At 38.0% G+C, this 27,735-nt stretch overlaps 1 protein-coding gene across 1 annotated transcript in view; it reads right to left on the bottom strand.

The window, feature by feature from the left end:
* LOC126175917 (kinesin heavy chain) overlaps window positions 1-27,387 on the bottom strand; it is a 90,240-nt gene extending 62,853 nt beyond the window's left edge. The window contains exons 1-2 of the mRNA XM_049922987.1: window positions 26,870-27,387; window positions 9,543-9,630 (exon numbers count right to left, since the gene is read on the bottom strand). Coding sequence (XP_049778944.1) covers window positions 9,543-9,630; window positions 26,870-27,028 — 247 coding nt within the window. The 5' untranslated portion in view covers window positions 27,029-27,387. The remainder of the gene's footprint in view (window positions 1-9,542; window positions 9,631-26,869) is intronic.
* Between the last annotated feature and the right edge of the window lie 348 nt (window positions 27,388-27,735).

Here is a 27,735-nt window from a genome sequence, read left to right as displayed (position 1 = left end):
CTCATTGTTATTACGGCCAAGAGAGCACGTTTTGACACCTGACTGTGCCAAGTTGAACAAGTTTTACACATTGCTACATCATACAACAAGAATTAAAGACCCCCACTTGGCACATGTGATACAAAACTAGAGACAAATATTTCTTGCTCACAGTTGTGAAACCCCCTTACAGAGCAGACATGAAAGAGTGAGTTTGTATGAGGTCAATAGTGGAATCAGGATGCAAGATAACCCAGGTGAAGATACAAGACCAAGAAGCACTCTAAATACCATGTCTACAAACTGCTGAAACCTTGTAGCAGCAAGGAGATGTAGTTTCAAAAATGTTACATTTTATTATGTGCTATGGACAATTACGCAGATACACTAAATTGAAGTAGAATATATTCAGGTGGATTATCCAATATTTGACTTAAAATTTTATGCCCTGCATTCACTGAGTATCATATACAATTCACAGCATGTACTTTATGAGAGTATTGACATTACTACACATTTTGCCTCTTGAAGATGAGTACTGACCAGCAATTCTCTCTCATTCTATAGCAATATTTCACAACTATGACACACCCAAATCTACAAAGATCACCACCTTTCTGATCCTAATGTTGCTGTTAGAGTGGTTAGTAGTAGTAATTTTGTAACAACAGACAACTGCTTATTTTCTTTACCATTAGAGGTATTGCTGTTGTTGTTGTCTTCAGTCCAGAGACTGGTTTGATGCAGCTCTCCATGCTACTCTATCCTGTGCAAGCTGCTTCATCTCCCAGTACCTACTGCAACCTACAGCCTTCTGAATCTGTTTAGTGTATTCATTTCTTTGTCTCCCTCTACGATTTTTACCCTCCGCGCTGCCCTCCAATACTAAATTGGTGATCCCTTGATGCCTCAGGATATGTCCTACCAACCGATCCTTTCTTATAGTCAAGTTGTGCCACAAATTTCTCTTCTCCCCAATTCTCTTCAATACCTCCTCATTAGTTATGTGATCTACCCATCTCATCTTAAGCATTCTTCTGTAGTACCACATTATGAAAGCTTCTATTCTCTTCTTGTCTAAACTATTTCTCGTCCACATTTCGCTTCCATACATGGCTACACTCCATACATTTATTTTCAGAAAAGACTTCCTGACACTTAAATCTATACTCGATGTTAACAAATTTCTCTTCTTCAGAAACGCTTTCCTTGCCATTGCCAGTCTACATTTTATATCCTCTCTACTTCGATCATCATCAGTTATTTTGCTCCCCAAATAGCAAAACTCCTTTACTACTTTAAGTGTCTCATTTCCTAATCTAATACCCTCAGCATCACGCTATTTAATTCAACTACATTCCATTATCCTTGTTTTGCTTTTGTAGATGTTCATCTTATATCCTCCTTTCAAGACACTGTCCATTCCATTCAGCTGCTCTTCCAGGTCCTTTGCCATCTCCGACAGAATTACAATGTCATTGGCGAACCTCAAAGTTTTAACTTCTCCTCCATGGATTTTAATTCCTACTCCGCAAATCTTTCTTTTGTTTCCTTTACTGCTTGCTCAATATACAGATTGAATAACATCGGGGATAGGCTACAACCCTGTCTCACTCCCTTCCCAACCACTGCTTCCCTTTCATGCCCCTCGACTCTCATAACTGCCATCTGGTTTCTGTACAAATTGTAAATAGCCTTTCGCTCCCTGTATTTTACCCCTGCCACCTTCAGAATGTGAAAGAGTACTTCAGTCAACACTGTCAAAAGCTTTCTCCAAGTCTACAAAAGCTAGAAATGTAAGTTTGCTGTTCCTTAGTCTATTTTCTAATATAAGTCATAGGGTCAGTATTGCCTCATGTGTTCAAAATTGATCTCCCCCGAGGTCGGCTTCTACCAGTTTTTCCATTCATCAGTAAAGAATTTGTGTTAGTATTTTGCAGCCGTGGCTTACTGATCTGATAGTTTGGTTCTCATCTGTCAACACCTTCTGTCTTTGCGATTGGAATTATGAAATTCTTCTTGAAGTCTGAAGCTATTTTGCCTGTCTCACACATCCTGCTCACCAGATGGTAGAGTTTTGTCAGGGATGGCTCTCCCAAGGCTATCAGTAGTTCTAATGGAATGTTTTCTATTTCTGGGGCCTTGTTTCGACTTAGGTCTTTCAGTGCTCTGTCAAACTCTTCACGCAGTATCATATCTCCCATTTCATCTTCATCTACATCCTCTTCCATTTCCATAACATTGCCCTTGTATAGACCCTCTACATACCTTTCTGCTTTCCTTTCTTTGCTTAGAACTGGGTTTCCACCTGAGCTCTTGATATTCATACAAGTGGTTCTCTTTTCTCCAAAGGTCTCTCTAATTTTCCTGTAGGCAGTATCTATCTTACCCCTAGTGACATACGCCTCTACATCCTTACATTTGTCCTCTAGCCATCCCTGCTTAGCCATTTTGCAATTCCTGTCGATCTCATTTTTGAGACATTTGTATTCCTTTTTGCCTGCTTCATTTACTGCATTTTTGTATTTTCTCCTTTCATCAATTAAATTCGGTATCTCTTCTGTTATCCAAGAATTTCTATTAGCCCTCATTTTTTTACCTACTTGATTCCTCTGCTGTCTTCACTATTTCATCTCTCAAAGCTACCCATTCTTCTTCTACTGTATTTCTTTCCCCCATTCCTGTCAATTGTTCCCTTATGCTGTCCCTGAAACTCTGTACAACCTCTGGTTCTTTCAGTTTATCCAGGTCCCATCTCCTTAAATTCCCACCTTTTTGCAGTTTCTTAAGTTTTAATCTACAGGTCATAACCAATAGATTGTGGTCAGAGTCCACATCTGCCCCTGGAAATGTCTTACAATTTAAAACCTGGTTCCTAGATCTCTATCTTACCATTATATACCATATTTAATCGAATCTAAGCCACACTCGAATCTAAGCCGCAGATGAAAAATGAGACTCTAAATCAAGGGGGGGAGGGGAAAAATTCCCGAATCTGAGCCGCGATCCCAAAGAAAGCAAGTGTTGACAGGTGAGAAAATTACCGAACTATCAGTTTAATAAGTCACAGCTGCAAAATACTAACGCGAATTCTTTACAGACAAATGGAAAAACTAATAGAAGCCAACCTCGGGGAAGATCAGTTTGGATTCCGTAGAAATGTTGGAACACATGAGGCAATACTGACCCTACGACTTATCTTAGAAGAAATATTAAGGAAAGGCAAACCTACGTTTCTAGCATTTGTAGACTTAGAGAAAGCTTTTGACAATGTTGATTGGAATACTCTCTTTCAAATTCTGAAGGTGGCAGGGGTAAAATACAAGGAGCGAAATGCTATTTACAATTTGTACAGAAAGCAGATGGCAGTTATAAAAGTTGAGGGGTATGAAAGGGAAGCAGTGGTTGGGAAGGGAGTGAGACAGGGTTGTAGCCTCTCCACGATGTTTTTCAATCTATATATTGAGCAAGCAATAAAGGAAACAAAAGAAAAGTTTGGAGTAGGTATTAAAATCCATGGAGAAGAAATAAAAACTTTAAGGTTCGCCGATGACATTGTAATTCTATCAGAGACAGCAAAGGACTTGGAAGAGCAGTTGTACGGAATGGACAGTGTCTTGAAAGGAGGATATAAGATTAACATCAACAAAAGCAAAACGAGGATAATGGAATGTAGTCGAATTAAGTCGGGTGATGCTGAGGGAATTAGATTAGGAAATGAGACTCTTAAAGTAGTAAATGAGTTTTGCTATTTGGGGAGCAAAATAACTGACGATGGTCGAAGTAGAGAGGATATAAAATGTAGACTGGCAATGGCAAGGAAAGCATTTCTGAAGAAGAAAAATTTGTTAACATCGAGTATAGATTTAAATGTCAGGAAGTCGTTTCTGAAAGTATTTGTATGGAGCGTAGCCATGTATGGAAGTGAAACATGTACAATAAATAGTTTGGACAAGAAGAGAATAGAAGCTTTCAAAATGTGGTGCTACAGAAGAATGCTGAAGATTAGATGGGTAGATCATAGAACTAATGAGGAGGTATTGAATAGAATTGGGAGAAGAGGAGCTTGTGGCACAACTTGACTAGAAGAAGGGATCGGTTGGTAGGACATGTTCTGAGACAACGAGGGATCACCAATTTAGCATTGGAGGGCAGCGTGGAGGGTAAAAATCCTAGAGGGAGACCAAGAGATGAATACACTAAGCAGATTCAGAAGGATGTAGGCTGCAGTAGGTACTGGGAGATGAAGAAGCTTGCACAGGATAGGGTAGCATGGAGAGCTGCATCAAACCAGTCTCAGGACTGAAGACCACAACAACAACCGCCGCTTACAATAAAAAAAAGAGAGGTATTGTCTCATAAGCAATACAATAGCAAGAGACTGCTATTTGTTATTACTTACACTGCAGCTTTCTTTGATAATGATCAACAAGAACCAAGACTGCGTATGATAGGTGTTCTGAACGAGAGTTTAGCGAAAAGTTTTCTCCGTTTGAAAATCTTTGCATACGCCTCTTTGGTACATTACATTTTGCACAGAAATTATATTCAACTTAGATTTAAAAATCTAGTCAGTTGCCGTGCTTCATTTCTGACTGTATCAGTATTCAACATAAGAATAATACGAATATAAACATGACATGATATGTATATTATTCCGCATTTGCTGTTGTCTCACTCTAGTTTCGTAGTTTGTTAGACAGACAGGATTTAAATGAGATAGCAGCAGACACGAAAGAATACATGGCATAATGTTTACATTCTTCTACGTTTTCTTTTAATTTATTCACTGACGCAGAGGTTTTGGCGATAGTATTTATCTTTGTGCCTGCAAAGAATGCCTGTGTGGCGCTACATATATTCGATGGCAGAAGTTAGTTGCAGCCGCACCTACCAACAATTTTCAGAACTTCTGCTTACTTTGCACTCGATTCTAAGCCACAGGCAGTTTTTTGGATTACAGAAACCAGAAAAAAAGTGCGGCTTGGATTTGAGTAAATACAGTAATCTATATGAAACCTTTCAGTATCTCCAGGCGTCTTCCATGTATACAGCCTTCCTTTGTGATTCTTGAACCAAGTGTTAACTATGATTAAGCTATGCTCTGTGCAAAATTCTACCAGGCGGCTTCCTCCTTCATTCCTTACCCCCATTCCATATTCACCTACTACGTTTCCTTCTCTCCCTTTTCCTACTACCAAATTCCAGTCACCCATGACTATTAAATTTTCGTCACCTTTCACTATCTGAATAATTTCTCTTATATCATCATACATTTCATCAATCTCTTTGTCATCTGTGGAGCTAGTCGACATATAAACTTGTACTACTGTCGTAGGCGTGGGCTTCCTATGTATCTTGGCCACAATAATGCGTTCACTATGCTGTTTGTGGTAGCTTACCCGCATTCCTATTTTTTTTTATTCATTATTAAACCTACTCCTGCATTATCCCTATTTGATTTTGTATTTATAACTCTGTGTTCACTTGACCAGAAGTCTTGTTCCTCCTGCCACCGAACTTCACTAATTCCCACTATATATAACTTTAACGTATACATTTCCTTTTTTAAATTTTCTAACCTACCTGCCCGACTAAGGGATCTGACATTCCACGCTCCGACCCGTAGAATGCCACTTTTCGTTCTCCTGATAACAATGTCCTCCTGAGTAGTCCCTGCCTAGACATCTGAATGGGGGACCATTAGAGGTAACAATTTCTAATTTTCTTCTAAGTCTCTCTCACATATGATAGAATTGTTTGAACAGCACAACGTAAAGCAGAAACCACGTCAAGCTGTAGTACATATCTTCCACACTGCAAAATAACCTTCTAGGATTTACAGAAACATGTAGCTTTGGATGAATCCACCTTGCGCGAAGCTCTCTATTACTAACACTCACGCTTAATACAAATCTTAGTTCTTTTATAAAATCTACTAGTGACCCAGCCTGACTTCGCCCGTTTAGCATCAAGTACCAGTGGGCAAACGACCACTGCATTGAGTAAAGAATATATTTTACAGAATGGTGTTAAGTAACTGAATATCATCACTTCCATATAACTTACGGTATGTAAGCAACGTATAGCAGGAAAGCTGTCTGGAGGCATAAATTTTGCATGTTCCATATCGAACTGGGGTTTGGAGCAACATATCTTGGCAATGATCGGAGCACAAAGTGATTTAAGTAATATGTTTAACAAAGAATCTAAATATTTTATGCGAATCATGGGTGTCTGCGCATGTGAATGATTTAATACGAATCAGACATTCTGGCTGAGGTGGCCAAAAAAAATTATGCATGTTTAGCTCGTGATACAGCATTCTGGTGAAGTTCTGTACACATTGTTAAGACTTGTTGCTGCAATTCTTTTTTATGGACACTTTATGGCAGACTTCTCTGCCGTGCAATGCAAAAAAATCATGCCTGTATTGAGACAGTACAACCCAGAAATGCCTAAAACAACTACTACAACAACAGATGCAGCCATGCATGTGTGTCCAGTTGTAATGCAAGCAGCTCATTGTTATTAAAGCCAAGAGAGTGTGTGTCAACACCTGACCATGGCAAAATGAACAAGCTTTGTGGCTATGTTAATATGTGCCAACACCTTTCATGCATGATGGTTGGCAGAGCTTAAAGTATGAGAAATCCTGACTGCAGGTCAGACAACCAGAGACATACACCGTGTGGTGGAAGAAACCTGAAAGTTGGAATAAACTAAGGAAGGTGGCTGCCACGGCCAGTTACTACTGAATAAAGAAAATATGAAACAATGAGAAATTCTAAATAAAAACTAAACCAAATCAGTGACAGAAGACCACCACACAGCTTTAATGACAGAAATCAGAAGAGTCTGTGAGTGAAAATGTACCCTTACAAGTTATTAAATGTTAAACATTTTGAATATAAAATAACTTTAATAACTCACTACAACCTTAAGTAATTCACACAAATGTAGTGACAATGGATAGGTCTCAGTATGTACTAACTGATCTCATAGATTGTCTGTGAATATTACATATTTCAAATTACAGCCCCGAATGTATATTCCATGCATGAAAAAGTGAATCTCCTAGCAGGTAATACATGAAATAATGAAAGTAGCAGCAGTATTAATAAATAATGGTATTTAGAGATGTATGACAGTAATTAGTTTCATTGTTTAATATCTATTAGTGATATAACGATGCAAAACGGCGTCCACATGAACAAAGACACTGTGAGAAAACCATTAAAGCTATGTGAAAACTATGAGGAGCACTGAAAATCTGATGAAATTTCTGCCCACATTTGTGTGTGTGTGTGAAATTCAGAAGGTGATATTTTGGCTGAAAGATTACTTGTTTAGCAGTCTTATTGTGTGTGCACCTGTCTGTGACTCATATCCACTATATGGTGAGCAATTCATCCTCCACACACACACACACACACACACACACACACACAGACAGACAGACAGAGAGAGAGAGAGAGAGAGAGAGAGAGAGAGAGAGAGAGAGAGAGAGAGAGAGAGAGAGAGAGAGAGGGGGGGGGGGGTACTTTTATGAATACTTTTGTTAGAAATGTGAGAGATTGACTCATGTCAGGGCAATGGTATAAGTAATGGCACCAATTTTCACACAGGACAGTGATAGATTTTGGCAGTCAGTGGGAGTGGAGTTGATGAACGGATAGGACGTATATGTGACTAGAAGTCATCTCGTGTGTGTGCTCTCAGGAATATTTTCTAAGTATCTAGTCATGCACTTGTAAAAAATGTGTGTGCAACAATCACGAGGCACTGAGATATTTTTCGCGGGCATGGACTTAGAAAACTTCGTGCCACATGAACTGGCTGTTTGAAACTTTTCAATATTTCAAGCATTTTGATTGTAAAAACTTCAAAACATTTTTTACCAGGAGGACTCTGAATAATTTTGGGTTACGCGACAGTCTAATCTTCTATGAACTGTTCTGCAGTTAACTTTGATGGTGAACGGCAATTGAAATATCGTTAGTTTGCGATAATAGAACATCAACTTAGAAGTGTGCTGAAGCACTTTAATTTTCATGGATTTTCGAAAGATTAAGCGAACTTGTGATGCTAGCTGGTCAACTTACTTAGGTTCTCGCACTGACAAATATTACATTAATAATAATCTTATTGGGAAAAGTGTGAAAGGATATTTTACTTGTTTTTTTCTGCAATAAACTCAGTTTATTAAAATATAAATCAGTGTGAAAAGTGAACATAATTTCACCGCAAATTCCTTCCTGCATATTTATTAAACTTGTGACCAATTTCATTTCGGGTTAATGCAATGGACTCATTGGTTGGCCCCTGAACAATGACATAGCGAATAATTTGAAGCCCAATCACATACTGGCCGCCCTTTGAACAGTGTTTTCCTTGCTTTATTTAACACTCTGATGCACGTGGAGGTTCATGAATCTATCTCTGGTGGTAGCAACAGTGGCTAACTTCACCATTTTTTGGACAGCAAACAGCAAGAAGTGCAGTGTGAACACTGCATGATCATTTAACATTTCCCAAATATTAGCCATTTATCCCACATGTTGCTCTTGTCCAGAGCCACTTAGCATCAGCAAATTTGAACAGTACTGTTGCAACACCTTGGCATAATTCAAGGAAGGAAGAAAGCTGAAAGTTGATAGAGTCATCTGCTGTGCTGCTAAAAGAATGTACTGTATGTAATGGAAGCAAAGTTACTGAAGTAGTTTTTCAGAAAACGTTTTACATGTAGCATAAAAAATAAACCACTACATATTCTGAATTCTGAGGGTGTTTCACTACCCAATTGTTCTCATAAAGTTGCAGAGAAATTAATGTTTAAAACTGTGTGATTATTTCACACTTAAAGTCTTACTTTGCAGCCTGATGAGGTGTTTATGTTTTTGTTATTAGTCATATTTATTATGATACTCAAAATTGAGCAACTCACTGCCCACTGTTTGAAAAATTTGTAGTAAATTAAAAGTGCAAATTGTGATTCCTAATCTGAGGGAAGCAGAACTTGGCAGTCTCAAAATAATCAACATTTTTCAAAATAGGTATCTTCACATCTCTGAAAAGCAATGCTAGGTTAAGAGCAGTGTAAAAAAAAAAGTGACTCAACCAAGATTTGATCCCAGAACTTATCAGTTTCCAGCAACACACACTACTACAAGACCACCACACCAGATTGAATTAGATCCCATTTGCTGCATTCTCAAGTCAATGCTACTCTCTCGAGTTACAGCAACTATTCGCTACAAGGTAATGGCATTGTTTTCACAATCACAACTGGTCTGTGTCCTTTAAACTAATCTTCTATGGATGGAGAAGTAACAGGCTGAGCAAATGTTTCATGTAACTGTAACTGTCATAACCATAGTTCAATAATGTTTGTTCTACCTTTATGACTATTCCTACAAAATTTCTATGTCAGCAAAATGAAACCCAGCGTTCAGCAATATCTACGTATGTTATACTGTTTGACAGATAAATTTGGCAGCTACCAAAAAGCAAATACTTCAGGAGTCCAGATGGAAAGGTAGTAAAAGCAACCTCCAACATACCTGTAACAATTGATTTTGCAGCTTCATTGTAGACTTTTTCCTGTGTTGCATTTGGCTTGAATACCTTGTCAAACAGGAAAACCTTACTCTGCAAAGAGAGAAACAAAAATTATATTTTCTATCTGGAATGAACTCTCCACTAACCCTCACAAAATTTAATGACATTTTATCTACAACACAAATAAAAATCATTCAGTATATGTTACTCAAATTCTTGTAAGATGAAAGAAAAGGAACACAAATGAAGGTTTGCACTTTAAGTTTATATTTTTGAGCCTCTCAATTTTTTGACACTTGGAGCTGAAATGATAAATAGGGAAAAGTATAGACACATGACACTATAAAATTGTCCAGCCTCCCTATTACATTCCACATACCACTTAAAATATCTACTCTCTTCTATTTTAACTTTCAATGGACGGAAATTAACATGACTTTATGATCTCATTTTAATGAATAATGGGAAAAACTGAGTTTAACAATAAGAGAAGGGACTGATTCAGCTAATGTATAACTGGACAATACTGATAAAGATACGAAGATAACAGCTTCTAACCCCAAGATGTTTATTTCGAAATATGTCTACATCAGTAAAAATCCTTTCTCACTAAACTAAGGCTTTATGACAGGCAGATTGCTCTCATACAACTCATCTCACTAACTTCACTACTAATAACTTTAAATTCCCATGACCATGTGGTTAAAAGCTTCTTTTTATCATAGTGATCTGACCAAAACTTAATTACATCACAATTAAATATAAGGAGATCATAGCATGTCCTGGTTGATCACAGCCTGTTTTCTATCAAGGCTTAAATTGCTCCAAGATACAATATCTATGTTGCCTAAATGCTCACCCTCACCTTCTATAGAATATGTTTACTGGCTACTATAACATACTTAAGCTGAGCCTAAGATTCACATCAACATGAGTGGTCTTGTCACATTTTACCCAGAAATCACTACATAATGTAGTTTTGTAACTGACAAAATAATGAACTACTTTTATCACAGAATGAGAAGTGGTGATCCAACAAATACGCCTACCTGACTTATGTGAAACACATTAACTAACACAACTTCTTTCACTACTTCTCTTTTGCATCTCATTTTCCCGTGCAATCCTCTTGCCACAGATGTCATATTCACTGTACATTATTTCCCAAAATTTTTGAGAAGGTTAAATACGCTACAGTTTACACCTGGTTATTAATAGGTTACTTGGCCACATACAGTTTGGATGTCAAAAGAGATGAAAAAAAAATAATAATAATAATCCTTAAATGGCAACATGTCAGCAATGGTAATAATCTGGGACTTTTTGAAACCATTTGACACTATCAATCATAACACTGTATTAGAGAAATTAAGTTTTAAGGTATAAAAGGTTCATCTCTCGTCTAGTTTGATTAAACTCAGGATGTAGAAAGTTACACTAGGATTTTCAAGTATTACAAACAAGGATGTAACATCTGCATAAGGAGCAACCATAATGAGCAGTTCAAGGGCTTGATCATGGGCTATTTATTGCTGTTGCTCTATGTTGTGATCCACCATTTTATTTGAATCAGAAGTCAGAATTAGTCCTTTTAGTATTTGATAAAAGAAGTATTGTCAGGTCAAGCAATAAAGTGTCAACAGGGAATACAGTGAATGATGTTTTTGTTACAGATAGCTGATTTTACACAATTGGAGTGGACTTAACTACTGGGAAAAAAAGGATATCCCACCTCCCATTAAAGTAGTGTAACAATCAAAATAGTAAAGAGGATACAAAATTCCAAGTTCTTTAGTGTACATATGGAAAAAAGGTGTGTGTGTGTGTGTGTGTGTGTGTGTGTGTGTGTGTGTGTGTGTGTGTGTGTGTGAGAGAGGGAGGGAGAGAGGGAGGGAGAGAGGGAGGGAGAGAGGGAGGGAGAGAGGGAGGGAGAGAGGGAGGGAGAGAGGGAGGGAGAGAGGGAGGGAGAGAGGGAGGGAGAGAGGGAGGGAAAGGAATAACGATGTATTAAACATGCTGAAAAATTTATGTTCATCTACTTTTGGCATAACGTTAGATTAGTGCACAACTTCGTAGCATTTTTGTTTTGCAAGTTGGTATTTCGGTTGCTAGGGGTTTATTTATCAATTTTCACTTTTTCCTTGCAGTTCATAGTTGCTATTTGAGTTTACATATTGTCATTTGGAGATAGGGAGTGGAGCTGTGGACACTAGAAAATGGAGTACCAAGTAGAGAAATCTCAACATTTCTGACATATTCTTCTGTTTGAATTCAATAGAGGGGTAACAGCAGGAGGGGCAGTAGGAAACATTTGTGCCATGTATAGGGATAACGTCACTGGACAGAGTTCAGCAAGAAAATGGTTCTCTCATTTTAAGGAGTATATTTTTGGCATTATTGACTCTCCATGTTCAGGAAGACATTTGGGGTTTTATGAAGATCATTTAAAAGCATTCACCCACAGTGATCGACGTCAGCAACCTCGGGAACTGGCAAATGTGATGAACTGTGATCATTCCATCAACATGTGATATCTCTATGAAGGTTCAAAAATAGGGTGTATGGTTACTGCACACACTAAACAAAAATCACAGACGACCATACATGCATCTCTGCTTGCTCATCATCAATCTGCTCATGAACAACACTGACTCTTCCTATCCTATATTATTATTGGTGATGAGAAATGGTGCCTTTAGGCTAACATAGGGAGAAGAAAGGAGTGGTTGAACCAAAAAAAAGCCATACTCTCTGCACAAAGACCTGTGTGCACCCACAAATGGCAATATTATTCATCTGGCGGAACAATTATGGTTTGGTGTACTACGAATTGCTTCCCCAAGATATAAACATCACTGCTGACATTTACTGTCAACAAATGAGACATCTTGCAGATGAAATCTAAGAACAATGACCATGAAGATTGTGTGATGTGATGCTACTTCACAATAATGCCCACCCACATTCTGCTAGACTGACAAAAAACAACATACAGGAGTTGGGCTGGGAAGTCATTCCAAATCCACCTTGTTCACCTGATCTTGCGCCTTCAGATTTTCACCTTCTCCACTCTCTATCAAACAATCTTCATGGAACTTACTTTCTGTATGAAAATGCACTCCAAACATGTCTCGGCTAGTTATGTGCCTCAAAACCATGTGACTTCTGCAGTTGCAGAGTCAAAAAGTTACCCTAGTGTTGGCAGACTGTTGTAAACAGTGAATGAAAATATGTTATTGATGACTTAAGTCTCCGAGTTAATTAAACTTTCAGAAAAACCCAATAACTGACAACTTGGGAGATTTTTAAATCAGTAAATTAACCATTTTGTGTATTTTCACTCGCTAGTTACTGAGAAGACACTGTGGGGTGATATCTCACACCTAGGTAAAAAGTATTCAATTCAAACAATAAAGTAATTAGAATTATATGTTGGGTTCACACACATCTTGCAGGCATCTCTTTAAGCATCTGGTAACATAGTCCACAGTAGCACAGAACATTGATTCACTGATGAACTTTGTCGTTAACAACTGATTACTATCTGTGAGTAATACAGCAATTCACAAATTCAATTCCAGAAGGAAAAATGATTTACACTTCCCTCTAACAAAACCAAACTTAGGCAAAGAAAGGAATGAAGTATACAACTACTGATGAACTTTGTCGTTAACAACTGATTACTATCTGTGAGTAATACAGCAATTCACAAATTCAATCCCAGAAGGAAAAATGATTTACACTTCCCTCTAACAAAACCAAACTTAGGCAAAGAAAGGAATGAAGTATACAACTACTTTTAGCTATGCTCTTTGTAGAAAACGTATACTTACCCAAAACATTCACATATTTGCTTTTATATATTATAATTCAGTTGCTTATTTCATCTTAGTTCAGACAATCATGACAAGGAATTTCAACAATGGTATAGTATCTAATGACAAAGAGCTGTGCAGAAATAATACAGGAGTCTGTGAAAAGCTTACACACACTGAACTTCTTTAGATTTAAATAAAGTTTTTAGTCACCCCAAGTGCCTCTCTTCTACAAATACACCTAATGGAAGCAATGGCATCAACACCTCAATTGTACATGAAACACAGGAGATTTCATGTCTTCTAAATGTTAGAGACAGAGTTACTTAGTTTCATTTTCCCTAATACTATTCTTAGAAGCCCGTTCCATTTCATATAACTTTGCAACATTACACCTAGATATTTAATTGATGAGACACTGTAAAGCAGCACACCACTAATACTGTATTCGAGCATTACAGGATTGTTTTTCACAATGATCTATGTTAACTTTTATTTCTCTACATTACGAACAAGCTGTCATTCGCTACACCAAATAGAAATTCTGTCAAGTCTTCCTGTATCCTGCTACAATCGCTCAACAAAGACATCTGTGCATACACTACAGCACCATCAGCAATCACAGCCTGCTGCTCATCCTATCCATCAAAATATTTCTGTATACAGACAACATGGGTGGTCCTCAAGCACTTCCCTGGGACACTCCCGACAATACGCTTTTTATGATGAACACTCGTCATCGAAGATAACAAACTCGGGTTCTACCACTTGACAAGTCTTAGAGCCACTCACATACATCAGTCCTGTATCTTCATCACTATACCATCCTAGCTTCAAACACTGCACAGTGTCTACCTTCTCTCTGTATACGTGCAGCATACATCAGAGAGCTACTGGTATTATTCAGAAAAGTAGCAGGCCTACTTCTATAACGAAAAAATCAATGTCATATTCGTGACGTGTAATAACAATGAAGGTTTATTTTATTTGCTTTTTATGACCCAATCCACAATTACAGTAAAGTATTCCATTCGACAAGAAACCCTCAAATGAAGTGAATGTCTGATTACAGTTTCTTTGGGAACTTCACTTACAATTGGCCCGTGCCCAACTCTGTCAAATTTTAATCAAAGTAGAATACAATAAAATAATAATACAATAACATAATAATAGGAAGCAACTAACATATGCAAAATTTGAGCTCAACATATTAAAAATGTATGGTTTTAAGAGGCTTTCAGTAGGATGCTGCCAAATGAGCTGTATGGTGGTTTTGGCAAAACTTTAAGATGGCTTAGAATTTACACCAGCAGTAATCCAATGGTGATATTTGCATCTGATACATACGATTTTGGGTTTAACATAATGTTAAAATTACAATGCTGTGCTGTGGTGGACATGACAACATATCCTCAAGAATAATACTACTGCTTTCTGAGAAAATTACTTGAAACAAATTGTCCAAAAACACACACACACGATAGTAATATATCAGATCTAATGGCAACCAATAAGGGCATAGATATTGAAACTTGTACCAGTATCCATGAGTCAGCTGTAGCAACAATAATAAATAAAGTATGAAAGGCCACTAAAAACTGGAGAGATTTACATCTTCAGTAAGATAGACTAAGAAGGAATCACATCATACAACACAATCAGCCACTCAAAACATCGACATCTGGGAAGGATCATCTAGAGGAACTCTTTCTCAAGTTTAAAAGAACATTTCACAATAGGAGAATGATAGGCACACTCTATGGTATATGAGCTCAAGAAACTTCTAGAGAAACAGCAACTTCCGCACCATGGGTGTAAAATGAAGCAGAGAGATATCGCAGGAGGATGACAAAAAAGATGCACTTTGTTGTCTCAAGGACAATGTATGAAGCCAACAATGAACACTGTAGCAGAATCTTATCAAAAAATCTCTCTCAAAATACAAAAAAATTCTGGTTATGTGTAAAGGCTGTCGGTTGCACCAAAGTTAGTGTCCAGACGCTCCTGGATGATAGTGGATTCGAAATTTAAACCAGCCAAGCAAAGCAGAAACTCTGAGCACTTTCAGACAGTCCTTTCAATAAGAAAGACACAGAAGTACCACACAGTTCAATCCGACACCACTGGAAAGGCGAGTGATATAGTAATTGTCGGTGGTGTTGAGAAGCAGCTAAATTTGCGAAATTTCACATCGCTCAATGGAATCCTCCTCAGATCTCTCTGAACAAAAATTCATGCCAAATGGTTGGAAGTAGGCACAAGTTGCACTTGTCTATAAGAAAGGGAGCAGAAGTGATCCACAAAACTACCACCCAGTCTCATTGATATCCACCTGTTTTGGAATCCTACAAAATATTCTGGGCTCAAACATAATGAGGTATCTCAATCAGCAAGACCACATCCATACCAGCCAGCAAGAATATCATAAACCCAACTCTTCCATTTCTCATACGACATCTTCAAAGTTCTGGATCAAGTATGAACACAATATTTCTTTACTTCCAAAAACCATTTGACTCGGGACTAGGCCATCTTTTAATAACAAAAGCATGCTTATACAGGGTGTTTCAAAAATGACCGGTATATTTGAAACGGGAATAAAAACTAAACGAGCAGCGATAGAAATACACCGTTTGTTGCAATATGCTTGGGACAACAGTACATTTTCAGGCAGACAAACTTTCGAAATTACAGTAGTTACAATTTTCAACAACAGATGGCGCTGCGGTCTGGGAAAAACTATAGTACGATATTTTCCACATACCCACCATGCGTAGCAATAATAAGGCGTAGTCTCTGAATGAAATTACCCGAAACCTTTGACAACGTGTCTGGCGGAATGGCTTCACATGCAGATGAGATGTACTGCTTCAGCTGTTCAATTGTTTCTGGATTCTGGCGGTACACCTGGTCTTTCAAGTGTCCCCACAGAAAGAAGTCACAGGGGTTCATGTCTGGCGAATAGGGAGGCCAATCCACGCCGCCTCCTGTATGTTTCGGATAGCCCAAAGCAATCACACGATCATCAAAATATTCATTCAGGAAATTAAAGACGTCGGCCGTGCGATGTGGCCGGGCACCATCTTGCATAAACCACGAGGTGTTCGCAGTGTCGTCTAAGGCAGTTTGTACCGCCACACATTCACGAAGAATGTCCAGATAGTGTGATGCAGTAATCGTTTCGGATCTGAAAAATGGGCCAATGATTCCTTTGGAAGAAATGGCGGCCCAGACCAGTACTTTTTGAGGATGCAGGGACGATGGGACTGCAACATGGGGCTTTTCGGTTCCCCATATGCGCCAGTTCTGTTTATTGACGAAGCCGTCCAGGTAAAAATAAGCTTCGTCAGTAAACCAAATGCTGCCCACAACATATCGCCGTCATCAATCCTGTGCACTATATCGTTAGCGAATGTCTCTCGTGCAGCAATGGTAGCGGCGCTGAGGGGTTGCCGCGTTTGAATTTTGTATGGATAGAGGTGTAAACTCTGGCGCATGAGACGATACGTGGACGTTGGCGTCATTTGGACCGCAGCTGCAACACGGCGAACGGAAACTCGAGGCCGCTGTTGGATCACCTGCTGCACTAGCTGCGCATTGCCCTCTGTGGTTGCCGTACGCGGTCACCCTACCTTTCCAGCACGTTCATCCGTCACGTTCCCAGTCCGTTGAAATTTTTCACACAGATCCTTTATTGTATCGCTTTTCGGTCCTTTGGTTACATTAAACCTCCGTTGAAAACTTCGTCTTGTTGCAACAACACTGTGTTCTAGGCGGTGGAATTCCAACACCAGAAAAATCCTCTGTTCTAAGGAATAAACCATGTTGTCTACAGCACACTTGCACGTTGTGAACAACACACGCTTACAGCAGAAAGACGACGTACAGAATGGCGCACCCACAGACTGCGTTGTCTTCTATATCTTTCACATCACTTGCAGCGCCATCTGTTGTTGAAAACTGTAACTACTGTAATTTCGAAAGTTTGTCTGCCTGAAAATGTACTGTTGTCCCAAGCATATTGCAACAAACGGTGTATTTCTATCGCTGCTCGTTTAGTTTTTATTGCCGTTTCAAATATACTGGTCATTTTTGAAACACCCTGTATATGTTATCTAACAGACTTCATGACTGGTTTGAAGATTTCTTGGTGGGCAAGACACATGTTAAGTAGCATGGACAGTCCTCGACAGAAGTAGAAATAGCTTCCGGGATGTCCCACTGAAATGTACTGGAACCCTTATTTAATTTGCATACTGACCTGGCAGACGAGAAACATCATGCTTTTTGCAGATGATGCATTTATCTATAATGAAGTACTATGAGAAGAAAGTAGCACATATATCCAGTCAGATCTTATGAAGTTATCGAAATGGTGTGCAGACTGGCAACTTGCTTTAAATGTACAGAAATGTAAAACAATGTAATTCACAAAATGAAAAATAAAAGTAATATCGTACGATTACAATATCAATGACTCGCAATTGGAATCAGTCACCTCACACAAAGTACTGGGTGTGAGGGTATGAAATGGAATAATGACATAGGCTCAATTGATTGTAATGCAGATGCCAGACTTCAGTTCATAGGCAAAATACTAGAAAAACTTCATTCCACAAAATAGGCTGCTTAAAAAAACTCTAGTGTGTTTCACTAATAGAAATGCTGATAAACCTGAAGCGACACATACTTTAAGATAGAAGCAAACTACCCCATGGAAGCCAACTTCCTAAGTTTCAAGAGGTAGCTTAAGTGAGGAATCTAGGAATATACTGCAGCCCAATACGTATTGTTCCTGTAGATACAATGAAAACAAGATTAGACTAATTATAGTGTGCAGAGTGGCATTTGTCATTAGTCCCAAACTACATGTGTGATTCGAACAGGAGGAAATTCAAACAGTCCGCACAGTGTGTATGTAGATGCAGTATTTCCAAGTTCTGTTTTCTAAACTTTGTCCAGAGCTTCTCCACAACAAACAGTACTTATGTAGTACAAAAATGCCTGCTCTTTCCAGTGTAAAAAAAAAATTAAAATAGTGATAATATTCAGCAATGTGACATCAATGTATGCACAGATTTGACGCAACGATATTGACTGCATGTTTGCAAATGCTGTAAGTAGCTCCTGGAATACTCTCAAACAACTGCTGCAGGTTGGTGCAATTTATAATACATAATGTCCTTGCAGGATTACTAAAGGAACTTCAGTGTTATTATTTGTTTAATAATTTTACCAGTAAAAAAAAAAAATTGAAAAACTTTCATTACTGATTTTTCTCTAACTCTGTCCTCAAGCATCACAGAAATGGTGAATGGCACAGTACTGAAATTTGAACAGTGTTAATAACACAAACAATTGTGAATCCAACTCTAATATCTCACATTACTACTAGTTTCAATTTTAAGACATTTAATATTTGGCTGAAACTCATTGGGCTCCTATGAAATTTTGCAAGCATCCACGAAAGCCTCCTAGAAGCTAGAGTTTTTTATGATAGGGGTTCAAATATTCAACAGCTTAGTTTTATTCTGTAAGAAACATCTGTGCAAAATGTGGGGATGACTCCTAAAATATGTTTACTTGGTGTGGAATTACCACAATATTGTATTGTATCAGTAACAAATTTTATAGCCTGGACTGAGTAAGACAATGCCTTCCATACAACTGACATGCAAGTAACAGAACTGACATGCAACAACCTACACTATAAGTAATTGTTGAGTACAACACAGGACACATGTACTGATAAATATTATTTGCTCTATACAATGGTACCAACAAAAAACTTAAGTACAACTTCACTGGTACTTAACCATTCAGTACACTACATACAGTCCTCAACTTAAATTTATGGCACTGAATTCAAAAACTGAAAGGAAAGACTACTAAGTTCACTCACGGAAGCTGAAAGAAACAATAACGCATGCCAATGCTAGAAACTAATAACTTCAGTGAATTGATAACATGAAAATAGAGACTTAAATTGTAAATTCTACATAAGCACACAGAAGAGTTAAAGAGAACTTTTACAAACACTCAATTCACCTCACAATTTGGAATCTATAACCTAACAGATAATTAGCAACAAATTAACAATTAACACTTAATCTCCATTGACAATACAAAACATTGCCTCTCCATAACGAAAATATGTACATTTGTTGAGAGGCAGGTCAATCCATGGAGAGAAAACGAATGAATATTTGATATTCAGTAATTTTTCTATTTGAAACATGATGAAAAAGAAGAGATCAGAATAAATTGTGTATTTTATGCTCATGTTCACAACCACGTTAGGGTATATTTATTTTCATTTTTCCAGCAATAGTCAATTTTTATTTCGAACAAATATTTCGTGTGCAACCAGCCAAGTTTTGCTGATTGGGAATTGAAACAACATTACATGATAGTGCAACTATTCTAAACAGTGCACACATTTCCCATAGTACATTACTGATATAAACAATTCTTGTCCGAGTTCTTTATCTCCCTATGAATGGAAAGTGTTCACCAGAAACAAAGGTAGTATTGGAGAGTCCCTACAGACATTACATGAGTGCTGATGTCATCAATACACACATAGCTATCAGGCAGAATACACACCACTTTTTTTCCCTTTAATGGCCACACTACTGCCTCTATAAAGTTACGGTATAATAACTAAATGGTTTTTACAAAATAATATGAATACCCATGAAAAAAATTCTTTATTAGTAGCCAGCATGTTGGTCTACTTCTTTTTCATGAATTACACCTTGTGTTTCACAAGGGATGGGCAAGGTATGCGATAACAACTGGAGGGCTATGTGGCCAAACTTTCCCAAGAAAGGACACTAATTCTTAAAGTATACTGGGGGAAGAAATATACTGCGCAGTTATATTTAGATCCGGGAAACGAGACAATAAGTGGCATGTGCATTAAACCAATTGCTGAAACTTCAAGAAATGTCAATGGCAAATATCATCATGCCGAAGGTAAGTTACTCACCACCTACTTGTGCAGAACTGGGCCAAGACAACAGTGTGATATGATGGCCAACAGCATGACTGAACCCATACTATGATTCACAACAGAACAGATATAGTCAACTACATAGGTTTCTGCTGGTGTTCTCCAAATGTAAACAGGTCTGTTTGTTGAAAAACACATTTACAATGATTTATCTGATCAGATGACATTCACCCACTGTTGTTTGTCCCATCTGTATGCTCAAGACACCATTTTCATTACTTAAAGCCAATCCAATGGAATGATTTTAAGACAGCTGTGCTACCACTAATGTTTGCTGCATACACTTAATCCTGACTGTTTTGAAGGATATAGCTTCCTGTAAATAGGCTATGTATTCACCGGTGATGGTATTTGGGTTGCTGTTTTGTTCTTTCTGGGTACAACCTGTTTCAAAGCTCTTCTGTCTTGATTGGAAACCACTTTTGGCTACTTTTGTGGCTAGCATGTTACGTTCTTCCAGTCTGATACAAGTTGTCATTTTTGTGGCTAGCATGTTACGTTCTTCCAGTCTGATACAAATTGTCATTACTATCAACACACAATATCTCCTAGCACCAATATGCACGCTTTTTCACAACTGTGGATCTGACAAAATGGACCCAACAATAATGACTCTAGCAATCTCAGAGAGTTGTAATTAAGTTCCAACATCATAATACATTTCATAACTGGTCTCTATCATAGCTAGTAAAAACCTATTGTGTGCATATTCTCACCAACAAAGTTGCACATTTGAATACTAAAGAGTCAGAGAACATTATAGGTTTCTTTTGAGAACTGTTACTGCACAGTCAATATTAATAGACCAGTCCTTGCAGAACTGACCTAATAACGCTGAAGTACAGCAGTGGATGGCTGCTCATCATAAGTGTCAGTAAATGTAACAATATCGACATAAACACACAAAAAAATACGCTAACAAGTATTGCAGGGTATTCTTTAATTCAGTTCAACAACAATGTAGAGGCTGATGCAACTGGGATGTTTCCCGCTACTGATTTAACCAGAAAGTTCGATTGTTATGTGTAGAATATTTTATGGAGACACTATGGTAACTTAAAGAATAGTTGTTGGAAGGAGACTACCTTCTTCCCAAAAGCTATTAGGAAAATTTGGATGCCTGTATTTCTTGTACAAGGTGCAGAAAATTAATGATCCTGACAACATATTTTATGGAGAGAACAAGATAGGAGAAATTTGTATATATCCTGAGGCATAAAGTCCAGCTGTTATTTATTCCCTCTTCCTACTCCATATGTAGCACAAAATGAAAGGCAACAATTAATAATGTAACTGAGTATAGTTTGAATAAAATAACTTTGTGACTGACAAATTGCAGTGCATGGGGCAGTGTTGCCGGAGCAAACAGTCACAATCATGGAGTTAACGGAAGATCCACAACCGCTGGAGTGGGCTTGGCACATCTACTTTGTGCACCCACCCCAACCAATCATGTAACATTATTTCATATACTTCTCTATGGCAACACCTTATTATTGTTGCAGCTCTAGAGAAGACTACTGTTTTACTTGCAGGCATCTGCGCTTCGCAATTTTCTGGCAACAGCACTGTCAGGGACCTTCATTTGCCAACTCTACCAAACACGACTCAACTGTCAACCGCAGTGGGATAGAGGAATTCAAGAAATAACTACTATTGGCAGCTGGCCCCTATTACTCAAATGACTGAAACATCAATTACACAGGTATTTTATCTTGAGCAGACCTCCCTATTCTACAATATAGAAGCTTAAAGCGCATCTGTGTCTACGCAGATTGACTACATCGACACAGTGGTTGGGGAGAACAATTACTCTGGACGAATAGGATTTATGATTTGATCTGCAGGCAAAATACTTCAGCTTACTGATTGCTTTGTCAAGTGGCCACAAGAAGAAAGGATACAACAAAAATTACATTACTACTTTTGTGATTTAACTGAAATGCCCATTTTTTCGTGAGAGATAGGACATGGTCACTTACACTTAGCTGCATTTTTCTTATCATAGTTGGAAACAATGTTACATATACCACAATGCATCTTTGTGTTTCTGGTGTAGAAAACTTCTCACACACGTATGCTATCAATGAAGTTAACTGAGGAAAGCTTCACTACCAGATCATCTTGGTATTTACTATGCCACTCATCTTTAGTTTTGAATGGAAACATATGAAGGAATAAACAATGTGTTACGATGACATTGTTTTTGTATGTTAAAAGACTTCTGGGTTGCAGGTTTCGCATACATCGGCAGTGAACTTGTGCAAGGTCATAGTTGAATGAAGATTTGAGTACTAGAGGGTATTGAACTGAAGTACAATTACATAATCTTACAGGCAAAACTGGTGTCACTGATTCAAACAACATAGGAGAAGCTGTTCTTGGCATCAGACTTTGCAACAGCATTATTGGAACTGGCATAGCGCAACTGAAGGACCAGTTTCTGAGCTGTATCCAGTGTGATGTCTTAACTTTTTGTTAATCTTCAGCTTTTTTTTTCTCTTTTACAAGTACAGGTTTTAGCTGAACAGCTTCTTTGTGGGATGTTTCAACCCGCATTTTTTTTGTTCTTGTGTGGTGAATTGTTTAGCTGAGGTTCGCCGTTATTTAGGGTTTTCTTATTTCGCCTCACTTTTGCCAAACATCATAGAAGGCCACATGTTTACTGTCATGTGAGTGTTCTCTGTGTTTCAGTGTTCATTTTTATTTTATAGTGTGGGTGTAATATTGTTATCTTAAAGCAGATGAAACTTTCAGCAGTGTACTGCATGTTTATTTTCCTACTTGTCTTTGCTAGCAGAGGATAAGGTGTTGAAGCTTTCCTCAGTTGACTTCATTATTAGTAAATGCATCCAAGAAGGTTTCTACAATGGAAATGCAAAGAAGCATTGTGGTATTGCTGGTATCTGTAAGACTGTTTCCAGTTATCATAAGAAAAGAAAAGCTACGGGAAAGAGATCATGTCCTACATCTCATGAAGAAAATTTGCACTGAAGTTAATTCACCAAAGCAGTAATGTAATTTTTATTGTATTCTGTCTTCTTGTGGCCACCTGACAAAGGTATCAATAAACAGCAGTATACTCCTGCAAATCAAATCTTAAATTCTATTTGTCCAGAGCAACTGTTGTCCCCCAGCACTCTGACAATATAGTCATTTAGTTCTGTGTGCAACACCTTATTTGATTTAAACTATTCTAGTTCAATAGCTAAGGCCATGAAAACAAATGTTGTTGTTGTTGTGGTCTTCAGTCCTGAGACTGGTTTGATGCAGCTCTCCATGCTACTCTATCCTGTGCAAGCTACTTCATCTCCCAGTACCTACTGCAACCTAGATCCTTCTGAATCTGCTTAGTGTATTCATCTCTTGGTCTCCCCCTACGATTTTTACCCTCCACGCTGCCCTCCAATACTAAATTGGTGATCCCTTGATGCCTCAGAACATGTCCTACCAACCGATCCCTTCTTCTGGTCAAGTTGTGCCACAAACTCCTCTTCTCCCCAATCCTATTCAGTACCTCCTCATTAGTTATGTGATCTACCCATCTAATCTTCAGCATTCTTCTGTAGCACCACATTTCGAAAGCTTCTATTCTCTTCTTGTCCATACTATTTACCGTCCATGTTTCACTTCCATACATGGCTACACTCCACACAAATACTTTCAGAAATAACTTCCTGACACTTAAATCAATACTCGATGTTAACAAATGTCTCTTCTTCAGAAATGCTTTCCTTGCCATTGCCAGTCTACATTTTATATCCTCTCTACTTCGACCATCATCAGTTATTTGGCTCCCCAAATAGCAAAACTCCTTTACTACTTTAAGTGTCTCATTTCCTAATCTAATACCCTCAACATCACCCGACTTAATTCGACTACATTCCATTATCCTCGTGTTGCTTTTGTTGATGTTCATCTTATATCCTCCCTTCAAGACACCATCCATTCCGTTCAACTGCTCTTCCAAGTCCTTTGCTGTCTCTGACAGAATTACAATGTCATCGGCGAACCTCAAAGTTTTTATTTCTTCTCCATGGATTTTAATACCTACTCCAAATTTTTCTTTTGTTTCCTTCACTGCTTGCTCGATATACAGATTGAATAACATCGGGGACAGGCTACAACCCTGTCTCACTCCCTTCCCAACCACTGCTTCCCTTTCATGCCCCTCGACTCTTATAACTGCCATCTGGTTTCTGTACAAACTGTAAATAGCCTTTCGCTCCCTGTATTTTACCCCTGCCACCTTCAGAATTTGAAAGAGAGTATTCCAGTCAACATTGTCAAAAGCTTTCTCTAAGTCTACAAATGCTAGAAACGTAGGTTTGCCTTTCCTTAATCTTTCTTCTAAGATAAGTCGTAAGGTCAGTATTGCCTCACGTGTTCCAGTACAAATACAGTATTAAAATAATAAGGCACTCTCAGAAACAAGCAAACAATACTTTATACATAGTGAACAATTGCCTTTACCCTTCTGTTCCACGTGATTACCATATAAAAATATCTTGCACTATAAACTTTCAATTTGCTTAACAACCCAGATGAGAAGCAAATGTAAATATAAACATAAGATTCCATGTCGTTTCCATTACACGATAAACAGAGCTAGGTTGAGCAAAGGTGTAAAGCTCTGGAACTCCATTACAGAAGAGCTATGTTCAATTTTCCTTTAGCCAACAAGATTTACTTCTTCATGGTTTCCTAAACTGATTAAGATGAAAAACAAGATTCTTCCTTTGAAAAGTAACCAATTTCCATCTCAATACCACGATATCCATACTTGTGCTCCTTCTCTAAGGATCTTGCCAGAAATGGAATATCAAACCCTAACACAATTTCCTTTATTATACCACAGACTGGTCAATGGAGCAAGTTTTCATGTAGTTCTTGAGATCTACATACCTATGCACAAAAACTCTTTATTTTTGAACTATGATAACACACTGCTTCAATAGCATCTAGGCCTACTCAGCTTACTGCATTATAACTGACAAGCATTATACAGCCCATAAAAAATAGTTATATTCGCTATAGTACCACAGAGTAACAAAAGTAGTTGTTGATTAACATGGAAGTTCTACAAACAAAAACCTTCATAATATGCTAAAATGCACGTTTCTGAATTTTCTCCAAAATAGCTTTCATGCCATAATGAAAGGGTTATTGGTTGGTTTTAAATTGTTTGTTGTTACTATACTGAAACACAGTCCAACACACAGGCTCGATTATCTCAGTCCTACAGTGCACTGCATGAATTGCTGAAGTGAACAACAGAAATCTTTAAAAAAAATCCTATCAATATTATTTACTACTTAGCCTACAGAAATCAGTCCTACTCTGGTATGCCACTTTGAAGTCAATATTTTTAATCTTCACTTGTAAACAAACGTAATCAGTACCTGTGGTAACGATCAGGAGGATGAAGACAAATGTAACTGAAGAAAGGAGATTTTTAAAATTCTAGAACGACAATTCAAGCAACAAAAACACATAAAAACAACCAATAACACAAATAAGAATATAAAGAACGAGCTTTAGCGAACAATTTGGTCTTAGATTAAGGATATACATTATACTAGGTAGGCCCTACTGCAAACTTATATTGGACTATAATACAGTTTCACAGTTAGTGTCTTCATCTGCACTAGTTGTTCGACGATTTTATAGCACAAGCATCTGCAATTGCTCGAGTGAAATGTAAATGACAGTACGCTGTCGCCAGACGACCATAATCAGTTTCAAGGACAAGACAATACTTTTATCACAAAACATTGCGCACAATAACACGTTGCGGCAACAAAACGTCAGTTGCAATGGAAGCTACAGGAGAAAGCACTGACCAGAGGTTAGGCCCCTAAAGCTATACTCTAGAGCTGGCTGTGTACGTTCTAAAACACGATAGGAAACCGTAAATAATGACTCGATACATTACAGACATTTAAAATACAGAACTAGCGAGCTACCTTTTTAAGGACAGCGTTACGATGAAAACTTGTACAAGTTTCAGTAAATTCACGCCCTTCGACACACTAATTGTGATGAAATACCAAAGAATCGCATCTGCGAAATCAATACTGATTATATCAAAACTTACAGCCGCAAAAGAGTATCTCAAGCTCAAAATTATTAAACATTTTCTTGATGCACAGGAAATAAGAACCAGAAAATCGCGTATGGCAGGATTCTAGATAATGTATAAGAGTTCTGCACACCCCCGTCACGCACTGACAATTAGAACTCGGCAAAACCGCAAACAAAAACGTTCAGTACTGAACAGCTAGATGACTCACCACCTTTCAGTGCCTTAATGCTATAGTGATGAAGCAGACAATGCACTGCCAACATCAATCAAACACGACACACCTATTCATGAAAGTCAACACACTGCAAATCTTTTTCTCACTCATGCACGACGAAGCGGTCAGTTTCCAACCTAAACAGCCATATATTACACACATGGTTTAGAAAACTAGAAAGTATATGTATTTGTACTTACCCCTATCGATATACAATTATCCTCCGAACCAGAAGGAAATTTACAAATGAATTTAGATCCAGCTCTCTCCTCTGAATCATTCAAGGGCCTAAATCGGCAGACGACTTTTATGCTGTCTTCTGCCGCAATTTCTCGTTCAGGCCGTTGCTCGGTTGACATTGTGAATTTTCGTCGATAAAAACTTTATAGTGTTATATTTGAAAGCTGGAACTTAAAACCGTGCATAAATTACACCGAAAACTACTTGTAAATCTCCATGTAAGTAATTGACAACCTAACCCAAGATGGCTTCCATTTTCTGTACGCAGCGGTCCTCCGCACTGTGTGAACAGCTGACTGTATAAACTACGCTAAGCAGTCGCATTAAAACCGAAAATATTTACAATTTATAAAAATAAAACAAACAACACATCTGATAAACTTGCAACGATTGCCGACTATCACTACTTCGCTGCCAACTGAGCGATTCTTGCAAAAATTCTCCTAAAACGAAAACAGTCCACACCACACTACCGCAACGTCCGTACAGGCCGATGGGAAATGTGCGCTGTGACGTCATCCCCAAGACGGCCATGCGCGGGAGCTATTGATCTTTGGAGCGTCATCCGTGATTCCAGTAAGGACTGTTGCCAATTTACAGGTCAAGATAGAAACGCGGAATTGACAACAATATATTTCTTAACAATTCTGTAGCGTTGTACACACAATTTGAAGACCTTTCACAATTTACTTTCTTTGCCATTGCAAAAGGGAGCGTTTGTCCAGAATTGGCTAGAAAAGGGAAAAATTGTTTTTTTTTTTTCTGATTAACCGACAGTTAACGAATTACGCTCATAGCTCAGTTGCACATCTCCCGTATTTTAAAG

Source organism: Schistocerca cancellata, chromosome 3 (genome assembly GCF_023864275.1).
Source record: "Schistocerca cancellata isolate TAMUIC-IGC-003103 chromosome 3, iqSchCanc2.1, whole genome shotgun sequence".
Lineage (NCBI taxonomy): Eukaryota > Metazoa > Arthropoda > Insecta > Orthoptera > Acrididae > Schistocerca > Schistocerca cancellata.
This window is presented reverse-complemented; position numbering and strand designations above follow the sequence as displayed.